Genomic DNA, 23776 nt, shown 5'->3' with positions numbered 1-23776 from the left:
TCCTTGGACACCTTCTCTTCTCTATCTCTCTTTAGGTGATACCATGCAGCACCATGGCTTTAAGTAACACTTATGCATTGATGACTCCCAAATTTATATCTCTGCCCCAAACTTTGGACCACCAGTTGTCCAACCACCTACTAAACATCTTTACTTGAATGTCTAATAGACATCTCAAACCAAACATATTCCAAATACAGTTTTTGATTTCTGCTCCCTAATCTGCTTCATTCTTAGTCTTCTCCTTTTTAATAAATAGTATCTCCATTGCCCTAGTGACTCAAGCTCCGAACCTAGAAATTTTCCTAGATTTCTTTACTTTTGTCAAACTACATTTCCAACCTGTCAGCAATTCCCATCAAATCTTCTGGAGAATATAGAAGACTTAAATAAATGGAAAGACATGCTGCATTCATGGATTAGAAGACTTAATATTATAAAGATGGCTATATTTCCCAATGGATCTACAGATTCAGTACAATCCCTATCAAAATTCCAGCTGCTTTTTTTGTGTGGAAATACACAAGTTGATCCTAAAATTCACATGGAAATGCAAGGGAGCAAGAATAGCCACACACACACACACACACACACAGTCTTAAAAAAAGAAAAACAAGTTAGAAGATTCACATTTCCCGATTTCAAAACTTACCACAAAATCAACAGTCTGTGATACTGACATAGGATAGACATATAGTTCAATGGAATAGAATTGAGATTCCAGAACTAAGCCCATACATTTAATGTCAATTGATTTTTGGTGAGGGTGCTATGACAGTTCAATGGAGAAAGAATACTCCTTTAAACAAACTATGCAGAGTCAACTGGATGTCCATGTGTAAATCAATGAATCTGGAGCCTTACCTCACACCATACACAAAAATTAACTCAAACTGGATCAAAGACCTAAATATAAGAACTAAAGCTATAAAATTCTCAAAAGAAAACATAGACGTAAATCTTTGTGACCTTGGATTAGGCAATGTTTTCTTAGAGATGACACCTAAAGCACAAGCAATTAAAAGAGAAAACAGATAAACTGGCCTTCATCAAAATTAAATTAATTTGCACTTTACAATTAAAACATTTGTGCTTCAAAGAACATTACCAAGAAACTGAAAAGACAATCACAGAATAGGAGAAAGTAATTGCAAATCATATATTTGATAAACAGTTTGGCAGTTTCTCAAAAAGTTAGATATAGAGTTACCATTTAACTGATCAGTCCCACTCCTACATATATAATCAAGTGATTTGGAAACATGTCTACACAAAAACTTGTACATGAATGTCATAATAGCATTACTCATAATAGCCAACAAGTGGAAACAACTCAAATGTCCATCAACTGATGAATGGATAAGAAAGATGTAATATGTTAATACAATGGAATATTATTCAGTCATAGAAAGGAATGAAGTATTGGTAATGTGTTACAATACAGATGAGTCTTGAGAATAATATGCTCAGTGAAAGAAGCTATACACAAAAGACCACATATTGTATGATTCCATTTATATAAAATATCCAGAATAAGCAAATTGATAGAGACAGAAAGGAGATGAGTGAATGCCAGGGACTGGAGGGAGAGGGAAGAAGAATTGGGGGGTTTCTGCTAATGGGTATTGTGTTCCTTTTTGCAGTGATGAAAATGATCCAAAATTAGACAGTGGTATGGGTTGCACAGTTCTGTAGAATATACTAAAAACCACTGAATCGTACCACTGAATCATCTGTGTCTTAAATATATATGTATACACACACACATAATCCTCTATTGTATGTCAATTATACTCCAATAAAGATATTAAAAATTTTACTAACTTTAAGGGACCAATTTTAAAATTTTAATACATTTAAAAAATGTGTAAATATAAAAAACCTTCAACAGACCCCTTCTCACCTCCACTAGCCCCACCACTCTGGTCCAAACTATTATCATCTCTGTGAAAACATTTCTTACTGATCTTTCTGCTTCCAATCTTGCCCATCCCACTCTCCTTCACAACAATAGTCTATTGTCTACACCAAAACTGAATCCTCTTTTAAAAATGTAAATGAGATCATGTCATTCTCCTGATCCAAATAACTCCACTGGCTTTCCATTGTACTCAGAGCAGCTCTGCTTTTACCTGATTTAGATGTATGGCTCCAGTTGATTCCCCTTGAAGAAATGGTTCCATGGCTAATAAAATTTTGAAAGCCTCTTTGAGGACAAAAAATGCTGACAGTGGTATACCCTGTCCCTTTTGCCTTCAACCGTGAGAAGTCCTTGGGTGGGAAAGTTTGTGAGCAAAAGTGGAAGCACGAGAGGTGAAGCAGGACTAAGGTTTGGCACCCACTCAGCTGGGTTTGCAGTTCTCTGCAATCCCTGTCTGTACCTCTTAGTAACAGGTAGTTCAGGTGATGGGCACACTGGATCACAGCACTCTAAAGAGCTTGACAACTTTACCTGCTCAGTCAACTAGCAAGTATTTATCGAGAATCCAACTCCGTTCTATTGAGCACTGAGTGTCCAACTCACAGAGTTCCAGTCCAGCTGGAAAAGATGATGTGCATTATTCATCTAATGAACAAGACTGGTTTTCCAGGGCCTACACTGAAACTACGGAAGAGGCAAAGAGGTACAGATAACCAGCTGTGTGGGTAACTCATGAGCACTGGTTCATATGAGCTTCTAATTTGGATCGATAAAGGGTGCCTCGCTTCTTCTTACCCCATCTCTCCTCTCCTTTAGGCAATCACCCTTTAACTTCTCTTCCCAGCTCTACTCCACCATGGTCCACTGCCTCCCCGAAAGATTTGTTTACCAGTCATTTCCCTGTTCTGTTTTCAGAAGTGAGCAAATGACCAAATCATGAGACCCAGAAAAACTGCAGAAGGCCCTGAGACTTTCAATTGTCTGTTTCAGATCCGGTACAGAACATGTTCCTCCTCCTGCTAATTTTGAGCCTGGGAATGCCGCTTCATCAGACAGCAGGTAAGAAAAGTCAAAGGGAGGGGCCTGAGAAGGAGGAACAGGTGATGACCCCTAGCTGAAGCCAAGGATGAGAATGTAGTCCTTGAGCTGAAGGCTTTCTTTGAGAGGAAGTGTAATTACCAGCTATTATAAGCACAGCCAAAAGAATGGTGCCCAGGGTGGCATGTGCATACCCATGTCCCTGTCTTACAGAAACAGGGACTAAGAATATTGGTCCATCTATCCCCACTTTCCAATAAAGGTAATAACAAGAAGACAGGACCATTCAGACCATGCACCTCTGAACTGACACAAGAGGGCATGGGTTGAGTGTCCTGAAAGGTGAGATGCCAAGAAGCTGTCCTTTTTTCTTCTGTCAGGGACAGTGAGGAGACAAAGGTCAGGGGGACACCTCCTCTTTTAAAAAGCAACAGTAGCAGCTATGGGTCATTCACACATTAATGTGGATTACTTGAATTGGAAACTCAGAGTCTTCCTTGCATCTAAATGAATAATGAACCTTAAAGCTATGCCTTTGGATTTTGGAGAAAGATATTCTACTGGAGGGTGTGGGTAGCAAGGAGGAAAGCAGTTTCAGAGTTTTGCTTTCCTGGGGAAGGTAGTTTAGACTATTCACATATGCAGTCAGGACCATGAGTGCATTAAAGTGGGTGAACACCAGTAGGTAAGAGAGGAGGACAGAGGTGGACAAAGGGAGCTAGCTCCTCTATGAGAACAGCCCCGATCCCATGGGAAGTCATCCAACATTCTGCCTTTCATTGAGAAAGAATGCCTTCTTTGGCATTGATAACTTTTGAAGAGCTTTTCCCTCCCTTCCAGGTGATCCCAGTCATGTTTCTTCCCCTCCCTTGGGCTGCTCAGCCTGGTCTGGCACTAGAGACACTGACTTGGGGCCATCCTTGGAGAACACCCCAATATTCTGCTTACTCCAGCCCTGCCCTTGCAGTGGCAGCTAAAGGAACACTTGATATTTCCTTTCTAAGAGACCCTGCCCTGCTGGGATTTTTAGAAACAGGCAAAATTAACTCTTTCCTTACTTGAATGCTCTGTGGATGCTCTACCATGTTATCTATAAAATAATTTAAAGATTGAAGTGAAAAGCTATTGGAAAATATTTTCATTTCACTTTTTAAATATTTATTTTTAAATTGACATAAAGTAAAATTTTACTCTTTTTTATAAAAGCATCTATGAGTTTTGACAAATGCATAGTCATATAGCCACCACCACAATCAAGATCCTGAGCAGTTCTATCACCAAACAAAAACCCTCCTCTAACTTTTAAGCCCAGGTACTCACCGATCTATTCTCTATCCTGTCGTTGTAACTTTTCCAGAATGTCATATAAATGGGATCATTTATTAGATATTCTTTTTGTCTGGCTTCTTTCGCTTAGCATAATGCATTTGAAATTTATCCATATTGTTATATGAATCAATAGTTCATTCCTTTTTGTTGTTCAGTAGTATTACTCTGTAGGTACACGCCACATTTTGTTTATTCATTTCCCACTTGAGGGACTTTTGGGTTGTTTCCTATTTTTGGCAATTATAAATAAAGTTGCTATAAACATTTGTATATAGGTTTTTGTGGAAGCATAGGTTTTCATTTCACTTAGGTGAATACTATGAGTGGGATTACTGAGTCATATGGTAAGTACATATTTAACTTTATAAGAAACCATCAAACCTGTTCTTAGGATCTGTACTTTTAGAATTTGTAGAATTCTTAGAATCTGTACTGTTTTTGCATTCCCTCCAGCAAAATATGAGAGTTCCAATTGTTCCACATCCTTGACAGCCCTTGGTATTGACATTGTCATTTTTCTTTTTTAAGTCGTTCTAGTAGGTGTGTAGAAGTTTCTCACTGTGGTTTAATTTGCGTTTCCCCAGTACCTAGTGAGGATAAACATATTTTCATGTGCCTATTGCCCATTCATATATCTTCTTAGGTGAAGGGCATATCAAATCATTTGACTGTTTTTAATTGGGTTATTTTCTTATTGTTCAGTTTTGAGAGTTCTTTATATATTCTGGATACAAATTCTTTATCAGATATGTGATATACAAATATTTTCTCCCAGTCTGTAGCTCATCTTCTCATTCTCTTTTTTTTTTTTTTTTTTTGGCTGTTTCGGGTCTTAGTTGTGGCAGCAGGATCTTCGTTGAGGCATGTGGGATCTTTTGTTGTGGGGAGTGGGCTTCTCTCTAGCTGTGGTGCGTGGGCTCTAGGGCGCGTGGGCTCTGTAGTTTGCGGCATGCAGGCTCTTTCATTGAGGCATGCGAGCTCAGTAGTTGTGGTGCGTGGGCTCAGTTGCCCCAAGGCATGTGGGATCTTAGTTTCCCAACCAGGGATCGAACTCTCTTCCCCTGCGTTGGAAGATGGGTTCTCTACCACTGGATCACCAGGGAAGTCCCTCTCATTCTCTTAACAGTGTCTTTTGCAGAGGAAAGATTTTAATTTTGGAGATACCCAATTTATCAAATTTTTTCTTTGATGGATTGTCATATCTAAGAACTCTTTGCCTAACCCAAAACCTGAAAGATTTTCTTCTATGTTTTCTTCTAAATATTTTATAGTTGTACATTTTACATTTAGGTTGACCATCCATCTTGAGTTGATTTTTGTATAGTGTGAAGTATAGGTTGGGGCTTTTTTTTTTTTTTTTTTTTTGCATGTGGACATCCGGTTGCTCCAGCCCCATTTGTTCATTTACTGAAAAGACTATCTTTTCTCCGTTGATTGCCTTTGCACCTTTGTAAAAAATCAATTGGCCATATTTGTGTGGGTCTTTTTCTGGACCTTCTGTTCTGTTCTATTGATCTATGTGTATATCCTTTCACTTATATCACTCACTCTTTTATTACTGTAGTGTTGTAGTTCAATTTTTTTTCTTATATTTTCATTTCAAAACCTAAGGACATCTTGTTACCCAGACGCATTTAAGGCAAAATATTTATTTTTGTACTTTGTCATGTCTTGAAGGAAAAAGGAACCCCAGTCTTATGTCTTTCATTGATGTTTCCTTCTTTCTTCATCCACCAGAGAAGAATAAAACCCAGGAAGCACATGACCAGGGTGATGCTTGAGGTCACTCTAGGGCAGGGACCACACCCTGGGTCACTCCACTTAGCCTATAGCTGACCTCCAAAACTATATCTGCTGACCCCTGAGGTATAGAAAGCAGAAGAATCAGGTTGGGGAAGGGATTTCTAATAGACAAGATGTCTCATGCAGCATTCCTGCTAAGAGGAGTGCATGCATCAAGTGACCAGAGCAGCATCTATTCTAAACCAGGAACTACAGCTTTCTGAAGGCTGGCTGTGTAAAGCAGTCCCCCCTCCCCTCCCTGCCTACACCCATCCTCGCCTTTCAAAATACCTTAAGAAGTCTGTAAACACTTAAGCTTCTGTTGTTAATGGGGAAAAAAGGTATAAAATTAGCTTAAAGAGGAAGCTTTCTTGGGAGGTAATGCAAATAAATTGTTTTGTGTTTCCTGGAGATGTGACAGGTCTGACTCCATTGGTGCCCTGACTGCAAATAAAAGGCGAACTTCCCCCAAGAACTTTCAGAAAGGCTCCAGCATTACTCAAGCCAGCTACTTTAATCTGTCTAAAGAACGTGCATGTATTAATTTTTCATGCTCTGACCAAGTCCTTTGCCCTTTAATTTAGTCAAGATGACCAAATGAACGTTTTGTTGGCTTAATTTGCAGTTGTGGAAACTTTCCAGTTTTCTCCTTTGTCTGATGACATCAGGAGTTCAATGCTAGGTTGACGTTTAATAACCAGGTGACATATGAAATAGAAAACAAATGTCTTTTCCTTATTATAAAGCTGAAAAGTATATCTATTTCATTCATGTATGTAGTATACACATGCCAGTAGATATATAGTCCTATCTGTTAGAAGTACAAGCTTTCAACACACAGAGATATGAATTTGAATTCCAACTCCATGAGCTCCCACTTTTTTACTTTGGGCAAGTTGTATCATTTCTTTAAGCCTCAGTTTCCCCATTTGTAAAATGGGGGTAGTGACTCCTACCTTGCAGAGTTTTGGGAACATGAAATGGTGATGTACAGTTTAGCCCAGTGTCTGGTTCATTGAGTTTAATAAATGTTATCTTTTACTCTACTTCCCAGTCACAGTCCAAATGCAAACCAGTGTTATAACTGTTTCTCAAATGTCAGTGTGCATGTGAATCGCCCCAACCTTGTTAAAATGCAGATTCTGCTTCTCTAGGTCCAGGGCATGGGCTGAGATTCTGCATTCCTAACTAGCTCCCAGGGAAAACTGAGGACAACACTTTGGATGGCAGGATGGTAAAAAATGTTTGCAAGTACAGGTGTTTTATTTGTCCAACCAATGGTTTCTCAATGCTCCCTGCACATTAGAAGCTCCTAGGGAAATTTTTTTTTAATTGATGCTGGCCTCACAAAATAATTAAAATTTAATTTTAGAGGATCCAAAGTGGGGTTTGAGCATTAGTGTATTTTAAAAGCTTCCCAGGTGATTCTTATGATGCAAGGTTGAGGCCCTCTCATTAGTGATTCTAATGTGCAGCCAAGCTTGAGAAAAACCTCTTCACAGAATTGCTTGCAAGAGTGTTTTGATTTCCTCTGTAATTTACAATAAGTAAGAATATTTTAGTATTACATTTCCTAATCTTGTCATTTTGTATTGAGTAATCAAGCTCAAAGCTTTGCATGTCTTAGAAGCTTTAGTTGGGGCAAAATAGACTAACTAACAATTAATCTTCTAGTTATTCTGAGCGACTCAGATATGTGATTCATCTTTGCCAGTTGCTCTTTCCTCTTGTGAACATTAGATGGAAAATGTCACCTGCCTGAGAGGTAGCATACTTTATGCTTCCAACCTCTGTATATACACACACACTGCACAAGGCAGAGGGGAAAAGCAAGCAGAAAATGGATTTTTTTCAAAGGCCCAGACAGTGAAGAGGGGAGTTCTGCTGTATGCTATGGGGAGTTCCAGAGGAAGTTAGAGGCGTTCCTCCTCTCATGAGAAGAAAGTATAAGTGTGGTAAATAAATCTACTAAATAAATTCAATAGAGACTACACCCAAAGTCCTCTGATTCTTGTTAAATCTCAGGCTCAGCAATTAACCTTCCCTGCAAGCCCCATTTCTCTTCCCTGTTTCTTTTTATAACATGTGTAATAAAATAAGAGAAGGAAGTACTATGAGGAGAGTAAAAGTAGTGTAAATTCCTGAACCTGGTGCATAGAATATGGTTAATACATATTTGAGAATGAATAAATAAATATTATTCTCCAGGGCAGAGTGGATTTGGTATCAAGCAGTTCTGTTTTAATTATAAGGGGACTTAATAACTCAAGTATTTGGAGATGATTCTAATCATAAAGGAATCTACTTTAAAGACTATCCCTATTACGGAGACTCCGGTGAGAGTTATTACAAGTGTTCAGGGAATTCCACAAAATGGAATCATGCGGGAAATTCGGAAGCACGGCATCTTTTCTCACATGTATCGTCCCAGAGTCTTCTCAACCTGGCCAAGCAAATGCTGAATTGGCATTGTTTTACACAGAAGCACTCACAATGTAGCCTGCCCCCACCCCCATCCTGCGCAAAAGAATACCAGGCAGGGCTTCCCTGGTGGCGCAGTGGTTGAGAATCTGCCTGCCGGTGCGGGGGACACGGGCTCGAGCCCTGGTCTGGGAAGATCCCACATGCCGCAGAGCAACTAGGTCCGTGAGCCACAGTTACTGAGCCTGCACGTCTGGAGCCTGTGCTCCGCAACAAGAGAGGCTTCGATAGTGAGAGGCCCGCGCACCGCGATGAGGGGTGGCCCCCACTTGCCGCAACTAGAGAAAGCCCTTGCACAGAAACGAAGACCCAACACAGCCATAAATAAATAAATAAATAAAATTTAAAAAAAAAAAGAGCAAGAATTAAAAAAAAAAAAAAGAATACCAGGCAGCTGTGAACTCCATTTTGTATCATAGATCTCTGTCAGAAAGGCACGCTAATGTTCTAGTTGTGGTTAAAACAGGGGTTGGAAGCAAGATACAAGCTCATCATTCATTTTTGATAAAAACTCAAGTGTGTGCACTACACTCTCATGTGTGCTGGGTGGTGATTAAGAATGCCAGTTTGTGCAATTTGGGGCAAGTTGCTGTTTGATGAGAGGAAAGCAAAAGTGAATATGGGGAGGCTCATCCGTTTGTTTCTCCCTCTCCCCCTTTTTGTCATTTTATGTTAAACCCTTAACTGGAATTTAGTATGTATTAGGCACTGGAGACGCCAAAGCAAATTCAACCTGGTCACTGCCTTCAAAGATTTGCAGGATGGTAGGAGGAAAAACTCCAGTCAGAAGAGAATTGTGATGTGAATCATTGAAGCAACAGAAAACCCCAAAACTATTTATACTGTGAAATCTGTTATCCAGGGTGGTCCGAATACCACTTTCTCAAGAATTGAAACATTGTACAAAAGAAAGTTTGCTGACTACCTACCACCTGCCAAAATAAGGCACTTCACATGTGCCATTTTGTCTAGTTTTCCCCACAATGCTGACAGGTAGATGTTATCTTCAACCTTTAAAGATAAAGAGGCTGAGACTCATAGAGTTTAAATGGCATGATCAAGATCAAAAGGCTCATAATCCTGATATAGTCAAAATTTGAACCCAGGTTCATCTGTCACTAAATCCCAAGCTCTTTCCATACCATGTTTTATGTGGAAACAACCACTCAAATAGCATATTCTTAGAAGCCATCCCCAAATATAAGTGGATGTTTTGACTGATTAAATGAGTGGATTAATGGAGTAAGCTCTACTGAACATAATTTGATCTAATCTTCTGTCACAATTCAGAAGCTACTTCGAGATCTTACACTTAGTCTTAATGCCTATCCACTCATTAATAATGGAAGCAGCATAATTTTGTACAATTTATCACAATTTATTCATGCACACACTACTTTCATTAGTTTTGCCATGTTTGACTACTCTTTGTGCTATTGTTTTTATAGAATTATCTAAATCAACTGAGCTTTTATTTTTTGAACAAAACAATCTACCCTTGTGGTAAATGGAAAACCAGTATCACTGGTACAGGTAAATAGAGATATGAGCAAAAATAAATGCAATGAAAGTAAAGTGGTACTATTAAATTCTACCCAGATAATAATATCTGCCTGAGAGCTTCTTGTTTTATTAAAAGGAAAAATAGGGCTTCCCTTGTGGCGCAGTGGTTAAGAATCCACCTGACAAGGCAGGGGACACGGGTTTGAGCCCTGGTCTGGGAAGATCCCACATGCTGCGGAGCAACTAAGCCCATGTGCCACAACTACTGAGCCTGCGCTCTAGAGCCCGCAAGCCACAACTACTGAAGCCCACGCACCTAGAGCCCATGCTCTGCAACAAGAGAAGCCACCACAGTGAGCAGCCCATGCACCGCATCGGAGAGTAGCACCCGCTCGCCACAACTAGAGAAAGCCTGCTCACAGCAACGAAGACCCAAAGCAGCCAAAAATAAAAAAGAAAGAAAGAAAAGAAAAAGAACCATTGTTAGAGACGTGAGAGTCTAGTTGCAAATTATATGTAATTTGAAGGATTGAAATAGAATTGAAGAGGGAATAAATTCCTCTCTGAATAATCCAACTCCCTTTGGGCCTTGATTCTGCCGTATCTAAAATCATTTTGCATACTTCTAGAAGTATGTGCCTCACGTTTTGGGAAATACTGTTTCAAAGGCTACAGATTTTGAAGTCAACCATCTGACTAGCTCTGAATTTTAACTTTACTAACTGTACATCCTGGAGCAAACCTCTTTGACCCAGTTTCCTCAACTATAAAACAGTAATGATAATACATGTTTCATGCTTGTATTTTCAGTATTAAATGACATAGGTTTTTTTAAAATTATTTATTTATTTATTTATTTTGCTGCTCTGTGTCTTAGTTGCAGCACTTGGGATCTTCGTTGCTGCATGCGGGATCTTTTTAGTTGCAGCATGCGGGCTCATAGTTGAGGCATGCAGGGTCGAACCCAGGCCCCCTGCCTTGGGAGCGTGGAGTCTTAACCACTGGACCACCAGGGAAGTCCCAATGATATAGTTATAAAGAGCCTAGAACAGTGGCTGGCACATAGTAGGTATATACTAAGTATTAGTTCCATTCTTTCTTTCCTCTTATTGATAGAAAAGACGCTTCTACAGTAGACTTGTATGATGTGCTGGTTAAGAGCGCTTGAACTTAACAATACCTGGGTCTGATCCTGGCTGTGCAATCTTAGGCAAGTTGCTTAACCTTTTTGTGTCTCAGCTTCATTTTCTAAAGAGAAGATAGCTCTACGTCACTGGCTTCCTGGGGAGACTAAAAGAGATCATGTGTTAGCAGAGGCCTGACACCTAGTAAGAACTCAATGGGTGATAGTTATTATTACTATCACTGGTGAGAGGAGGTAGAATTTGGCAGGGCATGATGTAATTTGACCCATATGAAGAAAATGAGCCTGGATAATAGGGGGTAGGAAGGCCATCAGCTGCACAGGTGAGGAGTGTTGAGAGGTGAGAACTACCTCAGAGCAGATCAAGGATTCTACTCTTTCCCAGAATGGATGGAGCAAAGGAGAGAAAGGAACCTTCACAAATGCCCAGATAATGACAGGTATCTCTTGGGAAACAGGGGTGGGATGGGTCTCCTCAGGTCCCACTCTGTACAGAACTGAAATGTGAAGGCAGACAATCTGAGAATGTCTTATTTTCTGTTCAGCTTTATTCACAGTGACAGTCCCGAAGGAAATGTACATGGTAGACTACGGTGGCAATGTGACCTTGGAGTGTGATTTTGACACCGGAGGCCATGTGGAACTCGGAGATTTAAAAGCCAGTTTGCAAAAGGTGGAAAATGATACAACCTTGCTCAGTGAAAGAGCCACTTTGCTGGAGGAGCAGCTGCCCCTGGGGAAGGCTTTGTTCCACATCCCCCAAGTCCAAGTGAGGGATGCAGGGCAGTACCGCTGCCTGATCATCTATGGGATCGCCTGGGACTACAAGTACCTGACTCTGAAAGTCAAAGGTGAGTAGTTTCAGGGACTGGAATACATGACGGCACCTCTCCAACACAGGACCTGCATTAGCTGCAAGTAACAAGCTCAAGCCAAAACTGGGAGGATAGCTATAAAGAGACAGAGCTACCTCAGAGAAAACAAAAGCAGCTGCTCAGAAATATTTTTTGATATCTGAGTATAAAGCAGTGGAGGTGAGGGTAAATAGGGGTAGAAGGAATAAAACTGTCTACAGAAAGCCAGGAAAATGAGGGGGAAAGGTGGGAGGGTACCAAAGATAAGTTTTGCCTAATTCACAGGAACAATACTGACTTGATATTAAACTACTCTTTCAGAGTCCAGAGCTTTTTTTTTTTTTTTTTTTTTGTGGTACACGGGCCTCTCACTGTTGTGGCCTCTCCCATTGCGGAGCACAGGCTCCGGACGTGCAGGCTCAGCGGCCATGGCTCACGGGCCCAGCTGCTCCGCGGCATGTGGGATCTTCCCAGACCGGAGCACGAACCCGTGTCCCCTGCATTGGCAGGCGGACTCTCAACCACTGCGCCACCAGGGAAGCCCCAAGTCCAGAGTTTTTTAAACCATGATTTGCCACTCATTAACAGATTAAAATATCAGTTTAATGAGTAGCAACCAGGTGGGTGTTTTTTACCAATAAAATGAATGAACCGAATGAATAGAATAGAATATATCAGGGCATCACATAGTAGGGCTTAGTGTTGTTTTGTGAAACACAAATTATTTCAGAGGGGTGTGTGTGTATGTGTGCACATGCGTGCGTGTGCATTTTGGCTCGTGGTGTGATAAATTTTTTTCTCACTCTGGGTCATAGTCTAAAAAGTTTGGAAAATGCTACTCTAGTCCCAGCCTAATCTATTGCACATGAAACAGCTGAAGTCCGGAGAGTTGAAATGGGTAGCCTGAGGGAGCCAGTGAATCAATAGCTGTCCCCATTCCTCCAGGTTGAGGGCTCTCTCCACCACAACACGAGCCAAGAACCTAAATCTGAAGAGAATCTTCAAGTTCTTGTTTGTTCTGGGAAAGGTCATTTGAGGAAAGATATATAACAACTGTAGAAGAATAGATTTGGCTCTGTTCATTGGCTTATGTTTTTCAGCCTTTGCTGACTGGTCTGAGTTAACCTATGCCAGTTTTTCTCTGTCCCCTCCCTATTCCACACATTACACTCAGAGGATATGTTCTGTCTTCTGGAGGGTCTGTGGATTTTGGTCCCTAAAGACCATTGACCTTGACAGCAGTGGGGTGACTTTATGATCTGGTATAAAGAAGGACAAACTAGAATAATTAGACATGAGGTTGAATGTTGTTTTCACCTGACCTTGGGCAAGTTATTTCACCTCTCTTAATCTCGCATTTTTCTTATTTGTAAAAGAATAGCAATAGTAGCATCTACCACATAGGATTATTGTAAAAATTAAAAGAGATAATGAACATAAAGAACTGAGCATGGTGCTTGGCATATGGTGAGTGCCCAGAGGTTTGGATCAAAGACCCTCAATTACTGCAGGGATGGTGCCCTCTCACATCTCAACTAATAGTGAGTCATCAGGAGAGCCCTTAGCTGGATGTAACTGCCTTCTATCTTTATTGCATTTCCTAAAAACAGGCATCAACTGGGAGGAACTCCAGAGCACTGAAGTTAGTCTGAGTTCAGTCAACTGGAGGAGAGAGGGCTCTACATCCTCACAATCCCCTAGTGTACTTGGGTATCTGCACCCCTAAATCACTGCCCCATGTTTGTTGATGTCTATTTGAGTGTTATAATGCACCTAGGGTTTTTGGGCAATTTGGTACCAGTCCCACTCTTTCTCGCTCGGGCTGAGGGATGTCCCTCATCCATGGGAGGGCAGTCTGCCTGCTTCCTCATCTAGACCAGGGATGAATCAGGTGAGGAACAGATTTATTCCTCAAACCTTAATTATTAATTAGTTAATTAATTCCTTAAACCCTTAATGATCTTCCAGCTAGAGTATATGGGATCACAAAGACTTTCTATGGGATGCATAGCATAGGCAGTTTTAGGAAATTAGTTTCTATATCTTCATCTTCCCCAAGTACTCGTTCCCCAAATTAAGTGTGCCTGAGAATATGCCTTCCAGGCAAGGCTCTTGGGGTTCTCCTAAAACACTTCCTCTTTTATTTTTGCTTTAACCACTTCATAAAAGAACCTCCGTTTCACCCATCATGAATACAGTGCATTGCCCTGAGGTATAAAATCCTCCATAGTGATAAACAAAAGAATGATTGGAAATATTGATACCATACCAAATTGTAATGACTAACAAATCCTTCTGCAAACCAGGAGGTATCAAATTGTCTGTTTTCAACAAAATTGAAGGAGGCCCTAATAGAGTTAACAGCTGATAATAAAAAATAAAGTAATTTTTTGTCATATAAATCATAAGGCTTTCAAAGAATGAAATGATAATACTATAACCCAACTTCTTCCATTCCCACCTACTTATTCATATAAGCAAGATTCCTTAGCCCTTATAGCTACAAAAAATGAAAAATATAAATAGAATTGATGCTGAACCTTGTCTCATTCCAACCATAAGTCATATGCATCCTCAGATTCATGAACAGATTGAAAAAGAGAGCCCCATCCATCCCATTAAAAGATACATTTCCGGTAAACTTTTTTTATGTTTAATAATTATCAATATTCATAATATTTTATGTTTTGATTTTACATGTACTGATAATAATGGAAATTAGATTTCAATGCAGAAGAAAACTTTGAACACTTAAAGCCTCATGGTCACAAGAAAAAAAATTTAATTTCAATAGCTATACATGTTTTGTTGTTGCAAAGAAACAAAAGGATAATCACCAAAAGAGTGTTCAAACATGTTGCATTAGGATAAAATTCTGCAGAAGTGGAATGGGAACTGATATTCGAGGAATAAAAAGAAACAATGTAAAGTTCTGACCATTAGAGAAGAATTTTTGTATGTATTTTTCAATGGATGGTGGTGTGTATGAAAGACACCTTCTTTGATTTCTAGGTGACATTGGATGCATTTGTAAAGAGTGAAATAATTGCCTTACTAAAAATATGTGTTTATAATGGGCTAAACATCGTATATTTTTCCAATATAGAAACCTATGATATATTCTAAGAATGAATTTAATAAATATGTGAGAAGGAGCACACTGCATCACGATTGTTTTAGGAGAAATACAAGCAAAAAAAAAAGATTGAAGACCAGCACATAAGGATATTCTACCCAGATGAGGGGTGTCTGAAGGAAGCAGGGGAGATCTGGGACTCCAGTTAGGGTGCACTTACATAGAACAAGACTAGAGGAAGGATGTGCTTTGTGCTTAAAATGCCTAAGTTTTGGCATACACCTTGAAAATAGGTTTATAGCATTTTCTTTGATGTCTGGGCAACAGTTCATATTAAATATAGTGAAAAGAGGATTGATTTCATAAGGACAGGAAAAAAATTGCTAGGTAGCATGGCTAGAGAGTCTAGAAGAGACAGTAAGAGAAGGCTGCAGTTTTTGAAAGGCCAGGTTGCAACCCCAAGGCAATTAGAAATATGTCGGAAGAAGGCCAGGGAGCACGACTGAAGAAAAGGGTACAGAGGCCCTGAGAAGCCAGGGATTGAGCCCACAGGTTGAGAACTGGCCTGAGCAAGGATCCCAGATAGACACAGAGCAGGTACTAAGAACAGAAGGGCCAAACCAGCCTGAAGACCTGAGCAGGCTGAGGCTTACAGACGTACTTTAAATCAACAAAAAGGCCCAAGATAGATAGAGTACAGCTTCAACAAGTGGAGGAAGGTGGCAGCATAGTTTCCGTTTTCTCTCGCAAGAGAAATGGCCTTCACCCTAAAAGGGGAAGTCAGGTGGCAGAGGGCATAGGGAGGAGAACAGCCCGAGAAAAGCAACTTGGTAGTGAAATGATGTCTGTACATTTAGCCTCTAGGCCCAGAGAAAGCATTTGCTAAAAAAACTTACTAATGGGGCTAAATCTGCTCTCAGTGTCTTTTCTCCCTTGGGGAAACTGAAGGGACCAAGGAAACCCTGAGTTAAGAAAACAATATCCTGAATTTTGAAGGGGAGAAAGCTCCTGGGAATTACAAACTGTTTAACCTGATGTTCCTCCCCAGGCCATTTAACAGACCAATTGAGAGCCATCCTAAAAGATTTCTTTCAGTGACTACTAGAAACCTGCCAGGATTCTCTAAGATTAATGCATGTAAAACTACATTTTTTCACCTTAGTTATGGTCATTGTGCTGATAAAGCAGATGATACTATGTACAGTAGTAAAGATAATATAGTACTAAAACATATAGTAAAGATAATAAAGCTTATCTTTATTTCAGAAATGCTAGAGTTGCCAGTAACATTTGAATTATAGAGACAACTGGGATAACAGAAACCATTTAAACCAATGGAAATTGAAATCAGAAAATAGTAATTCTTTTGATGGAACAGACTGAGAAGCCAAATGGGGACTAGGGAGGCACATCACCAATTAGCAAAAGCAGGAAGCTGCTATCACCACTGCTGGGCTGGAGGAACAGGGGGAAGGCAGAGTTAATGGGCCCAGGGGTGAAACACAAGTGGGCCTGTCCAGTGGTATCTGGAGCCAGGGAAGAGCTGTGGCTGCTGCTGGAGAGGCCTTGTAGCATAAAGTATGGGGGAGAAACACTCATTCTCCTTCCTCCTGCTCACTCTCCCGTCTTCCCACTATGCCTGCTGTTGGCTGTCACGAGCCTGGGATACACAGCCTGCAGGAGTCAGCCTTCCCGCCATATAGAGCAGAAACTGAGGGACTGATCTAAGGGCAAACAGGCCCAGGACCCACACAGCACACACCTTGTGCATAAAGTGGTAAAACATGGGATGAATAATAGTGTAGTTGACTGGATCTATAACCGACTGAACAAGTAGTAGTTGTTGACTAAGGGGCAACAAAGGTCTTGGGTCAACCTGGAGACCATCTCCAAATGACAAGGGGTCTGTTTAGCCAACCTAGCTGGGCAGTAGATCACTCAACGAAATCGATCTTACAACCTTAGGCTGCTTTAAAACCCTGTGTTGGGCCTGAAGTGTACTCAGCACATAGGAAATAATTAGTCACACTATACTTTGTGCTGCTTAGATAATATCTAGAATATAGGTCGTGTTACACTGGCAAAAACAGAGTGTATCTAAAGACTGCTATCTGGAACTGGGGCTGAAAATTATGTCCTGTGAGATATGGTTGAAGGAAGTAGGCATGTTTTACCTAAGAGGTGGAAAGACTATACGGGGTCTTGCCAGTGATCTTCAAATATATGAAGGGTTTTGTCACATGAAAGAGATAATAATAATTGCCAGTACTAACTGACTATTTAATAAGTTCTAGGTACCTAACTCATTTAATCATCCTCACACCCCTGTTAAGGATAAGTATTATCATACCTATTTTACAAATGAGAAAACTGAGGCTTGACACGTCACGTAACCACCGCTTGGCTTAAGCCTAGTCAAACCTTTCCGACTCTGAAGCCCATGTTCTTAACTACTATGCTTACCATATGTTGTTTTGCTAAACCAGGCAAGTACCAATGGGTTGAAGCTACCATGAGGCAAAATTTGACTTGACGTAAGGATGATCCTCCCAATGAAAAAGTTTAACTTTCTTATTGTCTAATTGTGGCAATGACTGCTTCTGGAAGTAAGAGTTTCCATTCACAGATGTGTTTAACCAAAAGTTAGTTATCTAGCAGTTTACTAATATCAAGAAGAAAAGTATTATTAAAGATAAAAAGGGACATTTCATAATGATAGAAAAAATCAATTCAACAGGAAAATGTAACAATCCTAAATGTGTATACATCTAACCATATAGCTTCAAAATATATAAAACAAAAATTGACAGACCTAAAAGGAGAAATAAACAAATCCATAACCATATTTGGAGATTTCAACTCATCTTTGTTATAACTGGTAGAACACACAAAAAAGAAAATAGAAGAGTAGAACAACACAATTAGCCATCTTGATCTAATTGACATATATAAAATTTATACCCAACAACTGCAGAATACACATTGTTTCCAAGTACATGTGAAACATTCATCAAGGTAGTTATCTAGCAAAGCTGCTGTAGAAGATACTTCTTGTTGAGCAGGAAGTTGGACTAATCAAATTTTAAGATCACTTCCACTTCTGAAATTTTAAAATTTACTCACTTTTTCTAAGAATGTCACCCTCAGTCCAGTTTCCCCATTGTGTATTGCTTATAATGATGTCTTTTCAGCCATTTCCCTAATAAGAAAGAGGCTGTGGAGACATCTTTAATATTACATAAATGTAGGGTGTGTGCTCCTGTCCCTCCCCCAAACCTTGCTCATTCTTTTTAAAAAATTTTATTTTTCAAACTGAAGTATAGTTGATTTACAATGTTGTGTTAGTGTGTACAACAGTGTTTCAGATATATATATGTGTTCTTTTTCATATTCTTTTCCGTTATAGGTTATTACAAGATATTGAATATAGTTCCCTGTGCTATACAGTATATCTTTGTTGTTCATCTGTTTTATATATGGTAGTATGTATCTGTTAATCCCAGACTCCTAAGTTATCCCTCTCCCCCATTCCCCTTTGGTAACCATAAGTTTGTTTTCTATGTCTATGAGTCTATTTCTGTTTTGTAAATAAGTTTTTTTGTATCACTTTTTTGGATTCTACATATAAGTGATATATGATATTTGTCTTTCTCTGTCTGACTTACTTCACTTAGTATGATAATCTCTAGGTCCATCCATGTTGCTGCAAATGGTATTATTTCATTCTTTTTTATGGCTGAGTTATATTCCATTGTATGTATGTACCATACAATGGAATCTTTTTTACCAATTCATCTGTCAGTGGACATTTATGTTGCTTCCATGTCTTGGGTATTGTAAATAGTGCTGCTGTGAACATTGGGGTGCACGTATCTTTTCGAATTAGAGTTTTCATCTTTTCTGGATATATGCCCAGGAGTGGGATTGCAGGATCATATGGTAACTCTATTTTTAGTTTTCTAAGGAACCCCCATACTGTTCTTCATAGTGGCTGTACCAATTTACACTCCTGCCAGCAGTGTAGGAGGGTGCCCTTTTCTCCACACCCTGTTCAGCATTTATTATTTACAGACTTTTTGATGACGGCCATTTTGACTGGTGTGAGGTGATAATCTCATTATAGTTTTGGTTTGCATTTCTCTAATAATTAGCGATGTTGAGTGTATTTTCATGTGCCTGTTGGCCATCTGTATGTCTTCTTTGGAAAAATGTCTATTTAGGTCTTCTGCCCACTTTTTGATTGGGTTGTTTGTTTCTTTGATATTGAGCTCTATGAGCTGTTTGTATATTTTGGAAATCAATCCCTGTCAGTCACATCGTTTCTCACCGGTTCTTTTAGTTGAACATCTCTCTCATCTCTTCCCTTATTTATATATCCCAAGTCAAAGCCTAAGCCCAGATCCTGATTCATGGCCCTCCTACCTCTGAAATCACCTACCAGCTTAGCAACCAAGACCAGCATCTTGTCCTGAGCTACCTTGCTGGGGCAGGCCAAGCCCTCGCCTGTAACACACTACTCCTATGAATCCATTTATTCTACTCTATGCCCCTCCAAAGCCCCAGAGCTTACAGAAATAATCTACAACATAATAGGATTAAATGATTATAAGAGGACATCAAATGAAGGGACAATAAGTGTAGATAAAATAACATAAAATTAGATAAAGTGAGTACTCAAAATGTATGCTTCAGATACTGATGGATTGCTAGAGGTAGACCAAAATTGGCTCCAAGGAAACTAGTGGGTCTAACTACTTCAAGACCTTCAGTAGGCTGCTTCAGAACCTAATTCTTCTTATCTTCTTCTACTTCTGGGTACTTCGAAGTCCCCCTGGGAAACATATCTCTCTTCCCATGTATGTTGCTTCATCCCTAGGCTTTTGTGATTACATAGAGAATCATCCTCTTGTGATGATCCCAGTGCAGAATTCAGAATGCTGTACCCATGAAGGACATGAGTTCAAAGCTCCCCAACCACCCCATATTCCAGCTGTTTCCTTATTTATTACTGGAATATGAAATTTTCCTACCTCCTAAGGTCCTTGGATGGTTTAAGCAAGATAAGGTATATTAAAAGGATGGAGTCAATAGTTAGAGCTACTCACCCCTGCTCCTCTCTAAGGTCTTGACTAAGTGAGCTATACCCAGAGGAATCAGTAGCCAAATGGAAATGAACTCCATTTTTTAAAATTAACAACTGGATGAGCACATAATCTTTCCCTTTCCCCTCTCCCAACTTTGGAGATTCTCTGATAATTTGCACTGGAGAACATGACTCAGAATAGGGAACTCTTGTTTCTTGCTTCCTTGTCTTAAACTGAGTCCAGGTTTTCAGATCAGTCCCTGAAGTTATCCATCCAGACTCATAGATAAGAAAATCTGCCCCACCCACCCAGTCACAAGCAGAAGCTGGAATACTGTGGGTGGGAAAGATGTGAGAGATTTTTGAGGCAGGCAGGCCAGCAGGCCTGGGCAACTACTCTTAATGGCATGGAAAGAACTTCAAGAGAAGGCCACAGGTTATAAACAGCACTTCAAGACACAGTCACCTTACTCTCCAGTGACCCGTGACTCAGTGAGTGACTTTGGCTATAACTAATCCTATTAGCAACCCATAACACAGAGACGCACAAGGGAGGTTCTCAAAAAGCAAAAATTGTGGAGAAGGGAATGAATCTTCCTTCCACCTCCACAGAATGTAAAAGCACAGGGCATGAACTCAGCACCTAGAAAACACTTAGTAAATCATACATATTTGATATTTTCCACATGGCTGTTAGCATTTTTAATATAAAATCGCTTTTCACAGTTTGTGCTCATTTATACTCCTCCCAAAAATTTAACAAAAAAAAGTTTCATCATAACTGTGCCATATATACATCTTTACTTCAAAGATTGTATTGAAATTCTTTCTTAAAGAAGTATTTCCTACCTGATGAGAGCTAGTGCTCACTCCCTCGTCCTTTCACCAAAAATCAGCAGGTTACTTTTCACACTCCCTGGTATCTGCGTATGTGGTTAATATTTATTTATTTTTAGCTATCATCTAAGATAACTGGACAATTTGTCCTTGTGTCTTCCTGGTGCTCTCAATGTCACTTGTGTCTATTTTATATCTCAGTTTTCTAGAGGGCAGCGAGGCATATCTGATTAATTCATTCAGCATCCACTGCACAGAAGGGTGTGTGTGTGTGTGTGTGTATGTGTGTGTGTTAGAGAGAAGTATAAATATACTCAGTTCTTGACTATTTATAGGCAGAATCCAGGTCTTAAAAAAAATAATAGCATTTATCAAGTGCTTACTGTGTTTCTGCCCTTTTCTGAGCACTTTATGTGTATTAACTCATTCGTCTTCAAAGTGTTGCCAGAGCTGTTCCAGGTCTTTGCTCAAAAGCCATCAACCCCCACCTTTAAAAGGAATGAACATAAAGCTTTAAGTTACAGTGTCCAGAGAAAAGAAAGGAAGCTACAAACAAAAACAGAAAAACCAAACCCAGAGGACCTTCGAGATGGTGGAGGAGTAAGATGTGAAGATCACCTTCCCCCAAAAAAATATATCTAAAATACATCTACATGTGGAACAACTCATACAGAACACCTACGGAACACTGGCAGAAGACCTCAGACTTACCAAAAGGCAAGAAACTCCCCATGTAACTGGCCGTGTGGCTGACAGGGTATTGGTGCTCCTGCCGGCTGTTAGGCTAGAAACTCTGAGGTGGGAGAGCCAAGTTCAGGACATTGGACCACCAGAGACCTCCCAGCCCCATGTAATATCAATCAGCAAGAGCCTTCCCAGAGATCTCCATCTCAATTCTAAGACCCAGCTCCACTCAACGACCAGCAAGCTCCAGTGCTGGACACCACAAGCCAAACAACTAGCAAAACAGGGACACAAGCCCACCCATTAGCAGAGAGGCTGCCTAAAATCATAATAAGTTCACAGACACCCCAAAACACATCACCAGATGCGGTCCTGCCCACCAGAAAGACAAGATCCAGCCTCATCCACCAGAACACAGGCACCAGTCCCCTCCACTGGGAAGCCTACATAACCCACTGAACCAACCTTACCCACTGGGGACAGACACCAAAAACAACGGGAACTACGAACCTGCAGCCTACGAAAAGGAGACCCCAAACACAGTAAGTTAAGCAAAATGAGAAGACAGAGAAATATGCAGCAGATGAAGGAGCAAGGTAAAAACCCACCAGACCTAACAATTGAAGAGGAAATAGGCAGTTTACTGGAAAAAGAATTCAGAGTAATGATAGTAAAGAAGATCCAAAATCTTGGAAATTGAATGGAGAAAATAAAACAAACGTTTAACAAGGACCTAGAAGAACTAAAGAGTAAACAAACAATGATGAGCAGCACAATAAATGAAATGTAAAACTCTCTAGAAGGAATCAAAAGCAGAAGAACTGAGGCAGAAGAACGGATAAGTGACCTGGAAAATGGAAGATTGGAAATAACTACTGCAGAGCAAAATAAAGAAAAAAGAATGAAAAGAATTGAGGACAGTCTCAGAGACCTCTGGGACAATAGTAAATGCACCAGCATTCAAATTATAGGGATCCCAGAAGAAGACATAAAGAAAGAGTCTGAGACAATATGTGAAGAGATTATAGTTGAAAACTTCCCTAACATGGGAAGGGAAATAGTCAGTCAAGTCCAGGAAGTTCAGAGAGTCCCATACAGGATAAATCCAAGGAGAAACACGCCAAGACACATATTACTCAAACTATCAAAAATTAAATACAAAGAAAAAATATTGAAAGCAGCAAGGGAAAAGCAACAAATAACATCCAAGGGAATCCCCATAAGGTTAACAGCTGATCTTTCAGCAGAAACTCTGCAAGCCAGAGGGAGGGGCAGGACACATTTAAAGTGATGAAAAGAAAAAACCTACAACCAAGATTACCCAGCAAGGATCTCATTCAGATTCGGCAGAGAAATTAAAACCTATACAGACAAGCAAAAGCTAAGAGAATTCAGCACCACCAAACCTGCTTTACCACAAATGCTAAAGGAACTTCTCTAGGCAAGAAACAAGAGAAGGAAAAGACCTACAATAACAAACCTAAAACAATTAAGAAAATGGTAATAGGAACATACATATTGATAACTACCTTAAATGTAAATGGATTAAATGCTCCAACCAAAGGACATAGACTGGCTAAATGGTTACAAAAACAAGACCCGTATATATGCTGTCTACAAGAGACCCACTTCAGACCTAGGGACACATACAGATTGAAAGTGAGGGGATGGAAAAAGATATTCCATGCAAGTGGAAATCAAAAGAAAGCTGGAGTAGCAATTCTCATATCAGACAAAATAGACTTTAAAATAAAGACTATTATAAGAGACAAAGAAGGACACTAGAGAATGATCAGGGGATCAATCCAGGAAGAAGATATAACAATTGTAAATATTTATGCACCCTACATAGGAGCACCTCAATACATAAGGCAAATGCTCACAGCCATAAAAGAGGAAATCGACAGTAACACAATAATAGTAGGGGATTTTGAAACCCCAGTTTCACCAATGGACAGATCAATCAAAATGAAAATAAATAAGGAAACACAAGCTTTAAATGATACATTAAACAACATGGACTTAATAGATATTTATAGGATAT

The 23776-nt window shown here is 39.8% G+C and overlaps 1 protein-coding gene across 3 annotated transcripts in view; it reads left to right on the top strand.

Moving 5' to 3' along the window:
- The window catches only part of PDCD1LG2 (programmed cell death 1 ligand 2), a 115233-nt gene that overhangs the window by 62911 nt on the left and 28546 nt on the right, over positions 1-23776 (top strand). For all 3 annotated transcript variants that reach the window (XM_081236230.1, XM_081236229.1, XM_081236228.1), the window contains 2 exons: positions 2912-2980; positions 11744-12049. In XM_081236230.1, coding sequence (XP_081092356.1) covers positions 2926-2980; positions 11744-12049 — 361 coding nt within the window. In that variant the 5' untranslated portion in view covers positions 2912-2925. The remainder of the gene's footprint in view (positions 1-2911; positions 2981-11743; positions 12050-23776) is intronic.

Source organism: Mesoplodon bidens (assembly GCF_964165515.1).
Source record: "Mesoplodon bidens genome assembly, chromosome: 6".
In the NCBI taxonomy this organism is placed as follows: Eukaryota; Metazoa; Chordata; class Mammalia; order Artiodactyla; family Ziphiidae; genus Mesoplodon; species Mesoplodon bidens.
The sequence above is the reverse complement of the archived record's forward strand: the minus strand, read 5'-3'. Positions and strand labels throughout refer to the sequence as shown.